The sequence below is a fragment of the Salmo salar genome, chromosome ssa15, assembly GCF_905237065.1.
Source record: "Salmo salar chromosome ssa15, Ssal_v3.1, whole genome shotgun sequence".
NCBI classification, from domain to species: Eukaryota; Metazoa; Chordata; class Actinopteri; order Salmoniformes; family Salmonidae; genus Salmo; species Salmo salar.
Window position 1 is genome coordinate 62,839,662 of NC_059456.1, and position 17,032 is coordinate 62,856,693.

Consider the following 17,032-nt stretch of genomic DNA (forward strand, 5'->3'; position numbering starts at 1 on the left):
ACTGAGAAGAGATTCTGGACATCAGACCAGCGATTACTCACCTCGACTGGATGAAGAATTTTTCTTTAATGAGTCGGACGGGAAGGATATACTCCAAACACCCGAACAGGCCCTCATCCCCGTCATTCGCTGGAGAAAGAAACTGAGATTTCGATGAAAGAGATCGGGGTGCCTTGTGAGGATCAGACGATGAGTGGCTAATCTGCCTTTGCAATCAGTACTGTTAGCTAACGTTCAATCCCTGGAAAATAAATGGGATGAACTGAAAGCACATATATCTTACCAACGGGATATTAACTGTAATATCTTATGTTTCAACTAGTCGTGGTTGAACGATGACATTAATGACATACAGCTGGCAGGTTATACACTATCGGCAGGATAGAACAGCAGCCTCTGGTAACGGGGTGAGAGCCTATGCATATCTGTAGCTGGTGCACGATAGGGGAAAAAAATATGTATGAAATGTATTCACTACTGTAAGTCGCTCTGGATAAGAGCGTCTGCTAAATGACTAAAATGTAAAATGTAAATGGAATTCTCGAGGTTTTTCTCGGCTGAGGTAGAGTATCTCATGATAAGCTGTAGACCACACTATCTACCTTGAGAGTTTTCATCTGTATTTTTCGTAGCTGTCTACATACAACCACAGACCGATGCTGCCACTAAAACTGCACTCAATGAGCTGTATACCGCCATAAGAAAACAGGAAATCGCTAATCCAGAGACGCCGCTCCTAGTGGCCGGGGACTTTAATGCAGGGAAGCTTAAATCAGTTTTACCTATTTTCTATCAGCACGTCAAATGTGCAACCAGAGGGGAAAATACTCTACACCACCTTTACTCCACACACAGAGATGCGTAAAAATCTCTCCCTTGCCCTCCATTTGGCAAATCTGACCATAATTCCTGATTACAAGCAAAAATTTAAGCAGGAAGCAACAGTGACTCGGTCAATAAAAATGTGGTCAGATGAAGCAGATGCTAAACTACAGGACTATTTTGATAGCACAGACTGGAATATGGTCCCGGGATTCAATGGAGGACCGAGCACACCCCCATTGTCTTTGACCAGGGATGTAGTGGAGCAGGTGGAGAGCTTCAAGTTCCTTGGCGTCCACATCACCAATAAACTAACATGGTCCAAGCACACATTTTACATTTACATTTTAGTCATTTAGCAGACGCTCTTATCCAGAGCGACTTACAGTAGTGAATGCATACATTTCATTTCATACATTTTTTTTCTGTGCTGGCCCCCCGTGGGAATCAAACCCAAGGCACACCAAGACAGTTGTGAAGACTGAAAAGACTGAAAAGAGACTGAAAAGATTTGGCATGGGTCCTCAAATCCTCAAAAGATTTTACAGCTGCACCATCGAGAGCATCCTAACGGGTTGCATCACTGCCTGGTATGGCAACTGCTCGGCCTCCGACCGCAAGGCACTACAGAGGGTAGTGCGAATGGCCTAGTACATCACTGGGGCCAAGGTTCCTGCCGTCCAGGACCTCTGACACCGCCTGGTATAGAGGTCCTGGACGGCAGGAAGCTTGGCCCCAGTGATGTACTAGGCCCTAAAAATTGTCAAAGACTCCAGCCACCCTAATCATAGACTGTTCTCTCTGCTACCGCAAGGCAAGCAGTCCCGGGACCGCCAAGTCTAGGTCCAAGAGGCTTCTAAACAGCATCTACCTCCAAGCCATAAGAGTCCTGAACATCTAATCAAATGGCTACCCAGACTATTTGCATTGCCCCCCCCCTTTCTATGCTGCTACTACTCTATGTTATTATCTATGCATAGTCACTTTAATAGCGAGCGGAAATGGAGGAAAACTCGCCTCCCTGCGGACCTGGCATCCTTTCACTCCCTCCTCTCTTCATTCTCCTCTTCTGTCTCTGCTGCTAAAGCCACTTTCTACCACTCTAAATTCCAAACATCTGCCTCTAACCCTAGGAAGCTCTTTGCTACCTTCTCCTCCCTCCTGAATCCTCCTCCCCCTCCCCCCCTCCTCCCTCTCTGCGGATGACTTCGTCAACCATTTTGAAAAGAAGGTTGACGATATCCGATCCTCGTTTGCTAAGTCAAACGACACCGCTGGTCCTGCTCACACTGCCCTACCCTGTGCTTTGACCTCTTTCTCCCAACTCTCTCCAGATGAAATCTCGCGTCTTGTGACGGCCGGCCGCCCAACAACCTGCCCACTTGACCCTATCCCCTCCTCTCTTCTCCAGACCATTTCCGGAGACCTTCTCCCCTACCTCACCTCGCTCATCAACTCATCCTTGACCGCTGGCTACGTCCCTTCCGTCTTCAAGAGAGCGAGAGTTGCACCCCTTCTGAAAAAACCTACACTCGATCCCTCCGATGTCAACAACTACAGACCAGTATCCCTTCTTTCTTTTCTCTCCAAAACTCTTGAACGTGCCGTCCTTGGCCAGCTCTCCTGCTATCTCTCTCAGAATTACCTTCTTGATCCTAATCAGTCAGGTTTCAAGACTGGGCATTCAACTGAGACTGCTCTTCTCTGTGTCACGGAGGCTCTCCGCACTGCTAAAGCTAACTCTCTCTCCTCTGCTCTCATCCTTCTAGACCTATCTGCTGCCTTTGATACTGTGAACCATCAGATCCTCCTCTCCACCCTCTCCGAGTTGGGCATCTCCGGCGCGGCCCACGCTTGGATTGCGTCCTACCTGACAGGTCACTCCTACCAGGTGGCGTGGCGAGAATCTGTCTCCGCACCACGCGCTCTCACCACTGGTGTCCCCCAGGGCTCTGTTCTAGGCCCTCTCCTATTCTCGCTATACACCAAGTCACTTGGCTCTGTCATATCCTCACATGGTCTCTCCTATCATTGCTATGCAGACGACACACAATTAATCTTCTCCTTTCCCCCTTCTGATAACCAGGCGGCGAATCGCATCTCTGCATGTCTGTCAGACATATCAGTGTGGATGATGGATCACCACCTCAAGCTGAACCTCGGCAAGACGGAGCTGCTCTTCCTCCCGGGGAAGGACTTCCCGTTCCATGATCTCGCCATCACGGTTGACAACTCCCTTGTGTCCTCCTCCCAGAGTGCTAAGAACCTTGGCGTGATCCTGGACAACACCCTGTCGTTCTCCACTAACATCAAGGCGGTGACCCGATCCTGTAGGTTCATGCTCTACAACATTCGCAGAGTACGACCCTGCCTCACACAGGAAGCGGCGCAGGTCCTAATCCAGGCACTTGTCATCTCCCGTCTGGATTACTGCAACTCGCTGTTGGCTGGGCTCCCTGCCTGTGCCATTAAACCCCTACAACTCATCCAGAACGCCGCAGCCCGTCTGGTGTTCAACCTTCCCAAGTTCTCTCACGTCACCCCGCTCCTCCGCTCTCTCCACTGGCTTCCAGTTGAAGCTCGCATCCGCTACAAGACCATGGTGCTTGCCTACGGAGCTGTGAAGGGAACGGCACCTCCATACCTTCAGGCTCTGATCAGGCCCTACACCCAAACAAGGGCACTGCGTTCATCCACCTCTGGCCTGCTGGCCCCCCTACCTCTGAGGAAGCACAGTTCCCGCTCAGCCCAGTCAAAACTGTTCGCTGCTCTGGCACCCCAATGGTGGAACAAGCTCCCTCATGATGCCAGGACAGCGGAGTCAATCACCACCTTCCGGAGACACCTGAAACCCCACCTCTTTAAGGAATACCTGGGATAGGATAAAGTAATCCTTCTAACCCCCCCCCCTTAAAAGATTTAAATGCACTATTGTAAAGTGGTTGTTCCACTGGATATCATAAGGTGAATGCACCAATTTGTAAGTCGCTCTGGATAAGAGCGTCTGCTAAATGACTTAAATGTAAAATGTAAATGTAATAACTCTACTAACATGTACATATTACCTCAATTACCTCGACACTGGTGCTCCCTCACATTGACTCTGTACTGGTACCCCCTGTATATAGCCCCGATATTGTTATTTACTGCTCTGTAATTATTTGTTACTCATCTCTTACTTTTTGGGTGGTATTTTCTTAAAACGGCATTGTTGGTTAAGGGCTTGTAAGTAATCATTTGACTGTATTGTGTGTTGTATTCGGCGCATGTGACAAATACATTTTGATTTGAAGTCATGTTGAAGAACTCTTCGTCATCCCACATCACAAGTTGTATAATTTTCCCCGTATCTCTGGCTCCCAAAAACCAATGATTCTGTAAATTGCTCTGATAATAATCACATTAAAGTCTGTCCTGAGGCTTTAAGATATTACACAACCAAAAACATTCAGCTGTCTTAAAATCTACTCCTTTTGTCTGTACAATACCTTAGTGCAAGCCAAAACCTACAACGGCTACAGTGTGTGAGCATTCCTGTACATGCTACTCTCTCATGTCCTGCAGCTCACATGTACCTGTATGACAAATGTGTTGTCTCAATGCTGTCTCAGTGGATTATGATCTGCTATCAGTTATCTGTGCAGGGGCTGGGGGCTGTGATTTGTTATGTGGACATGTTACTCCCTGGAACAGTTCCTGATTAAACACTGACTCTCCGGCTGGAAACAGTAATGAGACCAACACCACTGTTGCTATGGAGACCACAAAGCAAGATTTGTCACCTTGGACTGATACGGCTAATTTATTTTTTTGGAAGGAGGGGTGGTTTGTTGGGTTTGTTGTCAGGGTGGATTTAAGCCACTTTTAGACACACATTTTGATGCAGCTCTTCATCAGAGATGACATTATCAATATCATCTGTCTCCTCAATATTTCTTGACAAACATATTTCATTAGACAGGCGTCAGTCTTTTTCCGATTTAGACAACTTATCGTCGTCTTGCCAAAAAGCAACAGCAACATTCTCAGGACTATAGGCTAATTCCTCAATTTGATTTTACATTGCTCTTCCTAAACAAGTTTTGTACTAATTAGCGGCCAATCAATCACCATTTTCTCAAGTGCCTCGTTTGCACTTACATTTCTCTGATAAAAAGGAATAAGTCTCTGCACACTTTCAGTCCGATGCAAATTGCTTTAAATAGTAGCTGAGCTTTCAGCCAGTCGACTTTCATCAGAGCCTTCATCAAAGCATGTTCTGATGAAAGTCGACTGACTGAAAGCTTTGATACTATTTAAAACAATGTGCATTTGACTGGAAGTGTGCATCGACTTTTTCCTGTTTTGCCTTCTGCCTCCAGCACCTTCAAAAATCAGCTTTGGTTATGTGGTAGATTCGGCCTATTATCCACTTACATTTTTCTAAAATGAATTAAATGTATCTCTATAGATCATAAATATAATCAAATAAGGCCATTATAAGTATTCTAAGGATTCTTGGACCATGTGTCCTTGGTCCCAGCCTAGATTACAGGCCTTAAACTTACCCTGAGTTGGAGGGTCTCCACCCACTGTCCGATGGGCCTGTACTCAGGAACACTGGAGTTGGTCATCTGAAACTGGAACAGGTCGTAGCGTCCCGGGGCGTCACCGTTTTTATTAAACATAACCGACGTGCCTGCACTACCTGCAGGAAGACAGAAGGAAGGAGAAATTGAAAATTAATGTGTTAGTTTTAATATTGAGTACATATTTGTGCAAATAAATTAATTACACATGGCCTTTTTATTTTAAGATTCAACCATTAAAGGCCTGTGGTTGGTCTTCATTGGGCCAACAGTACATAAACCCCTGTGAGAGAAACATTGACATTTAACCTAGTGTCCCTTGTTCTGTCGTTTACAAGCTATAAACGGTTCTGTGGACATCGAGGGCCACAGGGTGTGCTCATGTGCTAATGGCCTATTCATAATGACCATGACTCATATCCTGTCCCCATTAGAAGGCTAGCAAGTCAGCTAACTCCCTACTGACTGAGATGATTGCTCTGCTGTGAAAGAGTGTGTACTAAGGCTATCCAACACCACACCGCAGCCCTACATTTCACATCTGAGCACTTCAGCATCAAATCAAAGTTTATTTGTCACGTGCGCTGAATACAACAGGTGTAGACCTTACAGTGAAATGCTTACTTACAGGCTCTAACCAATAGTGCGAAAAAAAAGGTATGTGTGTGTGTGTGTGTAGGTAAGTAAAGAATTAAAACAACAGTAAAAATACATTTGAAAATAAGAGTAGCAAGGCTATATACAGACACCGGTTAGTCAGGCTTATTGAGGTAGTATGTACATGTCGGTATGGTTAAAGTGACTATGCATATATGATGAACAGAGAGTAGCAGTAGCGTAAAAAGAGGGGTTGGTGGGTGGTGGGACACAATGCAGATAGCCCGGTTAGCCAATGTGCGGGAGCACTGGTTGGTCGGGCCAATTGAGGTAGTATGTACATGAATGTATAGCTAAAGTGACTATGCATATAAGATAAACAGAGCGTAGCAGGGGTAGAGAGAACAGTCTATGACTGGGGTGGCTGGGGTCTTTGACAATTTTCAGGGCCTTCCTCTGACATCGTCTGGTGTAGAGGTCCTGGATGGCAGGCAGCTTTGCCCCAGTGACGTACTGGGCCGTACGCACTACCTTCTGAAGTGCCTTGCGGTTGGAGGCCGAGCAATTGCCGTACCAGGCAGTGATGCAACCGGTCAGGATGCTCTCGATGTTGTAGCTGTAGAACCTTTTGAGGATCTCAGGACCCATGCCAAATCTTTTTAGTTTCCTGAGGGGGAATAGGCTTTGTCGTGCCCTCTTCACGACTGTCTTGGTGTGTTTGGACCATTGTAATTTGTTGTTGATGTGGACACCAAGGAATTTGAAGCTCTCAACCTGCTCCACTTCAGCCCTGTTGATGAGAATGGGCACGTGCTCGGTGTTCCTTTTCCTGTAGTCCACAATCATCTCCTTAGTCTTGGTTATGTTGAGGGATAGGTTGTTATTTTGGCACCACCCGGCCAGGTCTCTGACCTGAGCTGTGATTTTTCAGAGCTGTGTGATACATCATTAGGTCTATGCATAGCATCAATGAAGCAGTGTTCAGCTTTAGGTTATCACATCTGTGCATATCATAAGGTGCCCTTTCTTCAAGACGGATTCACATTTCCTCAGTTCAAAAGTAAACCATCTCAATCACACATGCTGGACAGGAGATGAAGCAAAGTAAGATAAATAGGTCAGCCAAAGCATCATACGGTCCCCATCTGGTCGCAGTTTGTAGCAAGCAGAGGACCGCAGGCTAATTAACTTACTGAAGGTTCTGGACACCTGCAACATGGTATTCGAGAAATGAAGTCTGTGGCCTGATTTGTGTGTGTGTGTGTATAGTTGTGTAGGCTATCTATGTGCATGTGTATATGTGTATGACCTCGCCATAATGAAGATGTCCGTGAGAACTTTCCGTAAAACCAACTAAGAAGAAATGTTTGGCCCTGCTTTTTTGATGTGACATAGACCCCTATGCATAGTCACTTTAACTCTACCTACATGTGCATATAAACTCAATTACCTCGACTAAACAATGACCCCGCACATTGACTCTGTACCGGTACCCCCTGTACATAGCCTCGCTAGTGTTATTTCACTGCTGCTCTTGAATTATTTGTTACTTTTGTTTTATATTTTTTACTTAACACATATTTTTCTTAAAACTGCATTGTTGGTTAAGGGCTTGTAAGTAAGCACTTCACTGTAAGGTCTACAACTGTTGTATTCGACGCATGTGACATATAACATTTGATTTGAATTGATTTATACAACACACAGTGAGGTCGATGCCTCTCATCCTGCCATTGTAAGAAGGACTATTACTCCTTCAGTTCAACAGTGAGTTAACCTTGGCAGTGCATACAATAACTCAAAGGCATAGTAGACACCATTTCTAAAATTGGACGGGGACGGGGGACTCGAATCAGATGTGGCATGGGAAATGACTGCAGTAATAATCCTGACTATAAAAAGTCTAAAAGGGGAATGACCAATAACACCTGTCCAAAATGGTTGTGGGGGACATGTTGCCTTTATGTTTTGTGTAGGCCTTTGGCTTTGTTAGGTAGAGGCTGTACCCCAATTCTGAACACCTTTCTTTTTAGTTTTTGTCAAGAGGGAATTTCAGTAGCCTACACGCAAGTTTATTTTCAAGGACATTTGTCATTGAACATTTTACAAAAGAGCAAGGCTAAAATCTCCCCTCTAGCAGCAAGAAACGAGATTATGGGGAGTAAAACCTCATTTAGATGCACCATACATACAGGAAGAGACCTGAAGTATACACAAATCTCATGGGAGAACCGAATCTGCCACTCTATCAAAGTTTGTATGACCATCAAAGTCAATGAGTTGCTTTCGTTTTCTCCTTAGGTTTCCAGCGCATTAGTCATACAGAATATTAATGTGGCCATTTCCAAAGCTGTTGAAGATACTGAGTAGTGTAAGGTGTATTAGAAGAGCTCAATTGAGCTAATTCACTGAAACAACTTCCACTCCGAATGTGTGCAGAATATTTCGCCAATAAGCAGTGGTTTGTGTCAAGGAAATGTATTGTCAGTTGTCATAAGCTAACATCAGCTGTCATAAATAAAGCTAACTCTCTCTCCTCTGCTCTCATCCTTCTAGACCTATCTGCTGCCTTTGATACTGTGAACCATCAGATCCTCCTCTCCACCCTCTCCGAGTTGGGCATCTCCGGCGCGGCCCACGCTTGGATTGCGTCCTACCTGACAGGTCACTCCTACCAGGTGGCGTGGCGAGAGACATGCAGAGAGCACCATGCGCTCTCACCACTGGTGTCCCCCAGGGCTCTGTTCTAGGCCCTCTCCTATTCTCGCTATACACCAAGTCACTTGGCTCTGTCATATCCTCACATTGTCTCTCCTATCATTGCTATGCAGACGACACACAATTAATCTTCTCCTTTCCCCCTTCTGATAACCAGGCGGCGAATCGCATCTCTGCATGTCTGTCAGACATATCAGTGTGGATGACGGATCACCACCTCAAGCTGAACCTCGGCAAGACGGAGCTGCTCTTCCTCCCGGGGAAGGACTGCCCGTTCCATGATCTCGCCATCACGGTTGACAACTCCCTTGTGTCCTCCTCCCAGAGTGCTAAGAACCTTGGCGTGATCCTGGACAACACCCTGTCGTTCTCCACTAACATCAAGGCGGTGACCCGATCCTGTAGGTTCATGCTCTACAACATTCGCAGAGTACGACCCTGCCTCACACAGGAAGCGGCGCAGGTCCTAATCCAGGCACTTGTCATCTCCCGTCTGGATTACTGCAACTCGCTGTTGGCTGGGCTCCCTGCCTGTGCCATTAAACCCCTACAACTCATCCAGAACGCCGCAGCCCATCTGGTGTTCAACCTTCCCAAGTTCTCTCATGTCACCCCGCTCCTCCGCTCTCTCCACTGGCTTCCAGTTGAAGCTCGCATCCGCTACAAGACCATGGTGATTGCCTACGGAGCTGTGAAGGGAACGGCACCTCCATACCTTCAGGCTCTGATCAGGCCCTACACCCAAACAAGGGCACTGCGTTCATCCACCTCTGGCCTGCTGGCCCCCCTACCTCTGAGGAAGCACAGTTCCCGCTCAGCCCAGTCAAAACTGTTCGCTGCTCTGGCACCCCAATGGTGGAACAAGCTCCCTCACGACGCCAGGACAGCGGAGTCAATCACCACCTTCCGGAGACACCTGAAACCCCACCTCTTTAAGGAAAAAGGATAAAGTAGGATAAAGTTATCCTTCTAACCCCCCCCCTAAAAGATTTAGATGCACTATTGTAAAGTGGTTGTTCCACTGGATATCATAAGGTGAATGCACCAATTTGTAAGTCGCTCTGGATAAGAGCGTCTGCTAAATGACTTAAATGTAATGTAAATGTAAATAAATGTTTAGGACATCAATTGTGTCAGTATTATGTCATAATTGTGTAGCCCATAATAAGACAAAAGGCTCAGGTAAAGTGTTACGCTACCGATAGTTGCACTAAACATACAGTACCAGTCAAAAGTTTGGAAACACCTACTCATTGGCATTCTCTCAACCAGTTTCATGAGGTAGTCACCTGGAATGCATTTCAATTAACATGTGTGCCTTGTTAAAAGTGAATTTGTGGAATTTCTTTCCTGCTTAAAGCATTTGAGCCAATCAGTTGTGTTGTGACAAGGTATTGGTGGTATACAGAAGATAGCCCTATTTGGTAAAAGACCAAGTCCATATTATGGCAAGAACAGCTCAAATAAGCAAAGATAAACGGCAGTTCATCTCTGCTTTAAGGCATGAAGGTCAGTCAATCCGGAAAATTTCAAGAACTTTGAAAGTTTCTTTAAGTGCAGCCTAAAAATATGCTTCACAGAGTTCAAGTAACAGACACATCTCAACGTCAACTGTTCAGAGGAGACTGCGTGAATCAGGCCTTCATGGTCGAATTGCTGCAAAGAAACCACTACTAAAGGACACCAATGAGAAGAAGACACTTGCTTGGGCCAAGAAACACGAGCAATGGACATTAGACCTTTGAAATCTGTCCTTTGGTCCAATTTTTGGATTTTTGGTTGCAACCGCCATGTCTTTGTGAGACAGAATAGCTGAACGGAGGATCTCCGCATGTGTGGTTCCCACCGTGAAGCATGGAGGAGGAGGTGTGATGGTGTGGGGTGCTTTGCTGGTGACACTGTCTGTGATTTATTTAGAATTCAAGGCACACTTTACCAGCATGGCTACCACAGCATTCTGCAGCGATACACCATCCCAACCGGTTTGCGCTTAGTGGGACTATCATTTGTTTTTCAACATGACAATGACCCAACACACCTCCAGGCTGTGTAAGGGCTATTTGACCAAGAAGGAGAGTCATGGAGTGCTTCATCAGATGACCTGGCCTCAACATTCCCCTGACTTTAATCCAATTGAGATGGTTTGGGATGAGTTGGACCGCATAGTGAAGGAAAAGCAGTGCTCAGCATATCAAGACTGTTTGAAAAGCATTCCTTATGAAGCTGGTTGAGAGATTGCCAAGAGTGTGCAAAAATGTAATAAAGGCAAAGGGTGGCTACTTTGAAGAATCTAAAATATAAATATTTTGATTTGTTTAACATTTTTTGGATTACTACATGATTCCATATGTGTTATTTCGTAGTTTTGATGTCTTTACTATTATTCTACAATATAGAAAATAGTAAAAATAACAAAAAACCCTTGAATGTCGGTGTGTCCAAACTTTTGACTGGTACAGTACAGTATACAGTAGTTGCAGTACGACAGAATCCACTTTAGAAGGAAATTGAAACAACAAAAAACACACACAGGGGTGGTAGTCAACAATCTGTCATTTCTGCTTCCAACAGACAGAGAATAGAGTTGACATACTGTATCTATTTGTTGACAAGGTGTTGACATAGTACACTGGAAGCAGTTGGTATGACAGGACTACAAGACTGTCTTGTACCATGCACATTGCAGTACAAAGAATTCCCCCCACCCTACACACACACAGTCAGTAAGCAAATAATTAAGCAGTGTGGCTCTCCTTGCAGATAGGAAGCCATTACAAATTCCATTCTATTTTACGTTTCCTGTTATTTCCAAGGGAACAAAATTATCTGTGTTGACAGCTTTGTGAGAGTGTCGTATAAGATGAAAGATTCATACATTCGCATGGGGCTCTGAACTAAGACATTACAAAAGTGCATTGCTGCTGTACTGTGTCGAGCAGTGTGGGTGGACTGGGGGCTCTCTTTCCTTCACTCTCTTGAGCTCTGTCTCCAGCGCAGCAGGGAGAACAACTAAGACAACTCACACAGGCACGCACACATGGCCACACAAACATGTATATTCACATACTCTAACATATACACATGTGAACATGCCCACGTGCACGCGTACGTGCACACAGACAGCCCAGCCAGGATACAGTAAAGAGCACAGAGATTTGCAGTGGTGTAAAGTACTTAAGTAAAAATACTACTAGTACAACTTAAGTACCTTTTTGTGGTATCTGTATTTTACTTTACTACTTATATTTTTGGCACATTTTCTAATCAAATAAAAAAATATTAGTCACATGCGCCGAATACAACAGGTGTAGACCTTACAGTGAAATGCTTACTTACAAGCCCCTAACCAACAACGCAGTTTAAAAAATATGATAAGAAATAAAAGGAACAAGTAATTAAAGAGCAGCAATAAAATATCAATAGTCACGCTATATACAGGGGGTACCAGTACAGAGTCAATGTGTGGGGGCACCGGTTAGTCGAGGTAATTGAGGTGATATGTACATGTAGGTAGAGTTATTCAAGTGACTATGCATAGATAATAACAGAGAGTAGCACTGGCACAAAAGAGTGGGGGCAATGCAAATAGTCTGGGTAGAAAGTTGATTAGATGTTCAAGAGTCTTATGGTTTGGGGGTAGAAGCTGTTTAGAAGCCTCTTGGTCCTAGACTTGGCGCACCGGTACAGCTTGCCATGCGGTAGCAGAGAGAACAGTCTATGACTAGGGTGGCTGGAGTCTTTGACAATTTTTAGGGCCTTCCTCTGACACCGCCTGGTATAGAGGTCCTGGATGGCAGGAAGTCCAGGATCCAGTTGCAGAGGGAGGTGTTTAGTCCCAGGGTCCTTAGCTTATTGATGAGCTTTGAGGGCACTATGGTGTTGAACGCTGAGCTGTAGTCAATGAATAGCATTCTCACATAGGTGTTCCTTTTGTCCAGGTGAGAAAGGGCAGTGTGGAGCGCAATAGAGATTGCATCAGCTGTGGATCTGTTAGGGCAGAATGCAAATTGGGGTGGGTCTAGGATTTCTGGGATAATGGTGTTGATGTGAGCCATGACCAGCCTTTCTAAGCACTTCATGGCTACAGACGAGAGTGCTACAGGGCTTTAGTTATTTAGGCAGGTTACTTAGTGTTTTTAGGGCACAGGGACTATGGTGGTCTGCTTGAAACATGTTGGTATTACAGATTCGGACAGGGAGAGGTTGAAAATGTCAGTGAAGACATGCCAACCAGTTGCTCAGCGCATGCTCGCAGTACACGTCCTGGTAATCCGTCTGGCCCTGCAACCTGTTTAAAGATCTTACTCACATCGACTGTGGAGAGCGTGATCACACAATTGTCCTGAACAGCTGGTGCTCTCATGCATGTTTCAGTCTTATTTGCCTCAAAGCGAGCGTAGAATTAGATTAGCTCATCTGGTAGGCTCGTTTCACCGGGCATCTCTCGGCTGTGTTTCCCTTTGTAGTCTGTAATAGTTTGCAAGCCCTGCCACATCCAACGAGCATCAGAGCCGGTGTAGTACGATTCGATCTCAGTTCTCTATTGACGCTTTGCCTGTTTGATGGTTCGTCGGAGAGCATAGCGGGATTTCTTATAAGCTTCAGGGTTAGAGTCCGGCTCCTTGAAAGTGGCAGCTCTAGCCTTTAGCTCCGTGCAGATGTTGCCTGGAATCCATGGCTTCTGGTTGGGGTACATACGGTCACTGTGGGGACGACGTCATCAATGCACTTATTGATGAAGCCAATGACTGATGTGGTTTACTCCTCAATGCCATCGGAAGAATCCCGGAACATATTTCAGTCTGTGCTGGTAAAACAGTCCTGTAGCTTAGCATCTGCTTCATCTGACCACTTTTTATATTGACCAAGTCACTGGTGCTTCCTGCTTTAATTTTTGCTTGTAATCAGGAATCAGGAGGATAGAATTACAGTGCCTTACAAAAGTATTCATCCCTCTTGGTGTTTTTCCTATTTTGTTGCATTACACCCTGTAATTTCAATGGATTTTTATTTGGATTTCATGTAATGGACATACACAAAATAGTCCACATTGGTGAAGTGAAATGAAAAAATAACTTGTTTAAAAAATTCAAAAAAAATTCAAAACGGAAAAGTGATGTGTGCATATGTATTCACCCCCTTTGCTATGAAGTCCCTAAATAAGATCTGGTGCAACCAATTACCTTCAGAAGTCACATAATTAGTTAATAAAATCCACCTGTGTGCAATCTAAGTGTCACATGATCTGTCATATGATCTCAGTATATATACACTTGTTCTGAAAGGCCCCAGAGTCTGCAACACCACTAAGCAAGGGGCACCACCAAGCAAGCGGCACCATGAAGACCAAGGAGCTCTCCAAACAAGTCAGGGAAAAAGTTGTGGAGAAGTACAGATCAGGGTTGGGTTATAAAAAAATATCCGAAACTTTGAACATCCCATGGAGCACCATTAAATCCATTATTAAAAAATGGAAAGAATATGTCACCACAACAAACCTGCCAAGAGAGGGCCACCCACCAAAACTCACAGACCAGGCAAGGAGGGCATTAATCAGAGAGGCAACAAAGAGACCAGGTAACCCTGAAGGAGCTGCAAAGCTCTACAGAGGAGATTGGAGTATCTTTCCATAGGACCACTTTAAGCCATACACTCCACAGAGCTGGGCTTTACGGAAGAGTGGCCAGAAAAAAGTAATTGCTTCAATAAAAAAATAAACAAACACGTTTGGTGTGGGAGACTCCCAAACATATGGAAGAAGGTACTCTGGTCAGATGAGACTAAAATGTAGCTTTTTGGCCATCAAGGAAAACTGGCGCCAACCCAACACCTCTCATCACCCCAAGATGGCAGGGACTGGGAAACTGGTCAGAATTGAAGGAATGATGAATGGCGCTAATTACAGAGAAATTCTTGAGGGAAACCTGTTTGTCTTCCAGAAATTTGAGACTGGGATGGAGGTTCACCTTCCAGCAGGACAACGACCCTAAGCCTACTGCTAACGCAACACTCGGGTGGTTTAAGGGGAAACATTTAAATGTCTTGGAATGGCCTAGTAAAATCGCAGACCTCAATCCAATTGAGAATCTTAAAGATTGCTGTACACCAGCAGAACCCATCCAACTTGAAGGAGCTGGAGCAGTTTTGCCTTGAAAAAATGGGCAAAAATCCCAGTGGCTAGATGTGCCAAGCTTATAGAGACATACCCCAAGAGACTTGCAGCTGCAATTGCTGCAAAAGGTGGCTCTACAAAGTATTGACTTTGGGGGGGTGAATAGTTATGCACGCTCAAGTCTTTTTTCTTGCTTGTTTCACAATAAAAAATATTTTGCATCTTCAAAGTGGTAGCATGTTGTGTAAATGAAATGATACAAACCCCCCCCAAAATATATATTTTAATTCCAGGTTGTAAGGCTAGTAGAACAGAAGGCAGTGGAAGTTTATTCAATCGCCTATGAATTCTCAGAAGGTAGCCCGACCTCCGCCCTCTTTTTTCTCTGTCTTCTCTTCATGGAAATGACAGGGATTTGGGCCTGTTCCTGGGAAAGCAGTATGTCCTTCACGTCGGGCTCGTTAATGGAAAAAAAAGCTTCTGCCAGTTCATGGTGAGTAATCGCTGTTCTGTCGGTAACAGCAACATTATGTGCAAAATAAGTTAAAAAAAAGTTACAAACAACGCAAAAAAACAACAAAAAAACACAGTTGGAACACGTAAAACGTCAGCCATCATCTCCGGCGCCATGATACAAAAGTAAAGAAAATAATGTCATGTAATGTAAAAACTGTCACCAAAAAGTGCTCGTTACATTTCGAATGCCTAGGACATGAAAATGGTCCAATTCACACACATAACAAGAGAACATCCCTGGTCATCCATACTGCCTCTGATATGGCAGATTCACTAAACACAAATGCTTCATTTTTAAATTATGTCTGAGTGTTGCAGTGTGCCCCAGGCTAGCCGTAAACTTAAAAAACAAAAAAATTGTGCCGTCTGGTTTGCATAATACAAGGAATGTGAAATTATTTCTACTTTCACTTTTGATACATAAGTATATCTGAGCAACTACAATTACTTTTGATACTTAAATATATACTTTTACTCAAGAAGTATTTTACTGGGTGACTTTCACTTGAGTATGAATATTGGGTACATGGAACCCAAAATAGTTCTACCTGGAACGAAAAAGGGTTCTACCTGGAACCAAAAAGAGTTCTCCTTGGGGACAGCCAGGGAACCCTTTTGGAACCCTTTTTCTAAGACTGAATGAATTGTGCGGACCCATTGACAAATAGCAGGGTAACTCATAAGGAAGACTGGGGAACAAAGTAACACAGCATCAGTAGTAACAACAAAATGTTATTCAGTGTGTTAATGCTTGGTTAGTGTATCTACATGCCTATGAATTTTTGCTTAAATCCATTGATAAAAAAAAAATTGGAACAAGAAATTGTTTTTCAGGCAGAATTCTAAATATTCTTGCTGCCTCTCTGTTTTTATTATTGACCTGTGGAACATTCCCCTTGTATCTAATCATAAACCATTTTTATCAGTAAGAAAGGGTATTTTGATTGGTATAGTTGATAAGATTTAGCCCCTTACCCAAAATTCCATTATGATAACCAATGGCATTTCTTTACATCAAGTTTGCCAGTACAACTAAGATAATACCTTAGAAAAATGAAAAAAGGCAAATTCATACTTTTGAATGCTAAAAGTATATTATATTAAATGTATACATTTTGGCTACTTCATTTTTGGTCAATATGGCATGCGTAAAATATCAAAGAAACATTTTGTTGTTGTCAATTAGGTGTATTTTCATTCAAATATCAGTTTCAAATTATAAATACACCACTAGTCCAAAGTTGTATTTCTTTTGTATGTAGAATATTAGTGAAGACATCAAAACTATGAAATAACACATGGAATCATGTAGTAACAAAAGAAAGTGTTAAACAAATCAAAATATATTTTATATTTGAGATTCTTCAAATCGCCACCCTTTGCCTTGATGACAGCTTTGCACACTCTTGGCATTCTCTCAACCAGCTTCATGAGGTAGTCACCTGGAATGCATTTTAATTAACAGGTGTACCTTAAAAGTTAATTTGTGGAATTTATTTCCTTCTTAATGCGTTTGAACCAATCAGTTGTGCTGTGACAAGGTACAGGGTATACAGAAGATAGCCCTATTTGCTAAAAGACCAAGTCCATATTATGGCAAAAAAACTGCTCAAATAAGCAAAGAAAAATGACAGTCCATCATTACTTTAAGACATGAAGGTCAGTCAATACGGAAACTTTTAAGAACTTTGAAAGTTTC

General features: G+C 43.9%; 1 protein-coding gene across 1 annotated transcript in view; it reads right to left on the bottom strand.

The window, feature by feature from the left end:
• The window catches only part of LOC106571845 (metabotropic glutamate receptor 7), a 136,495-nt gene that overhangs the window by 14,895 nt on the left and 104,568 nt on the right, over nucleotides 1–17,032 (bottom strand). Inside the window, exon 7 of the mRNA XM_045695915.1 lies at nucleotides 5,370–5,509. Within this exon, the coding sequence (XP_045551871.1) occupies nucleotides 5,370–5,509 (140 nt within the window). The remainder of the gene's footprint in view (nucleotides 1–5,369; nucleotides 5,510–17,032) is intronic.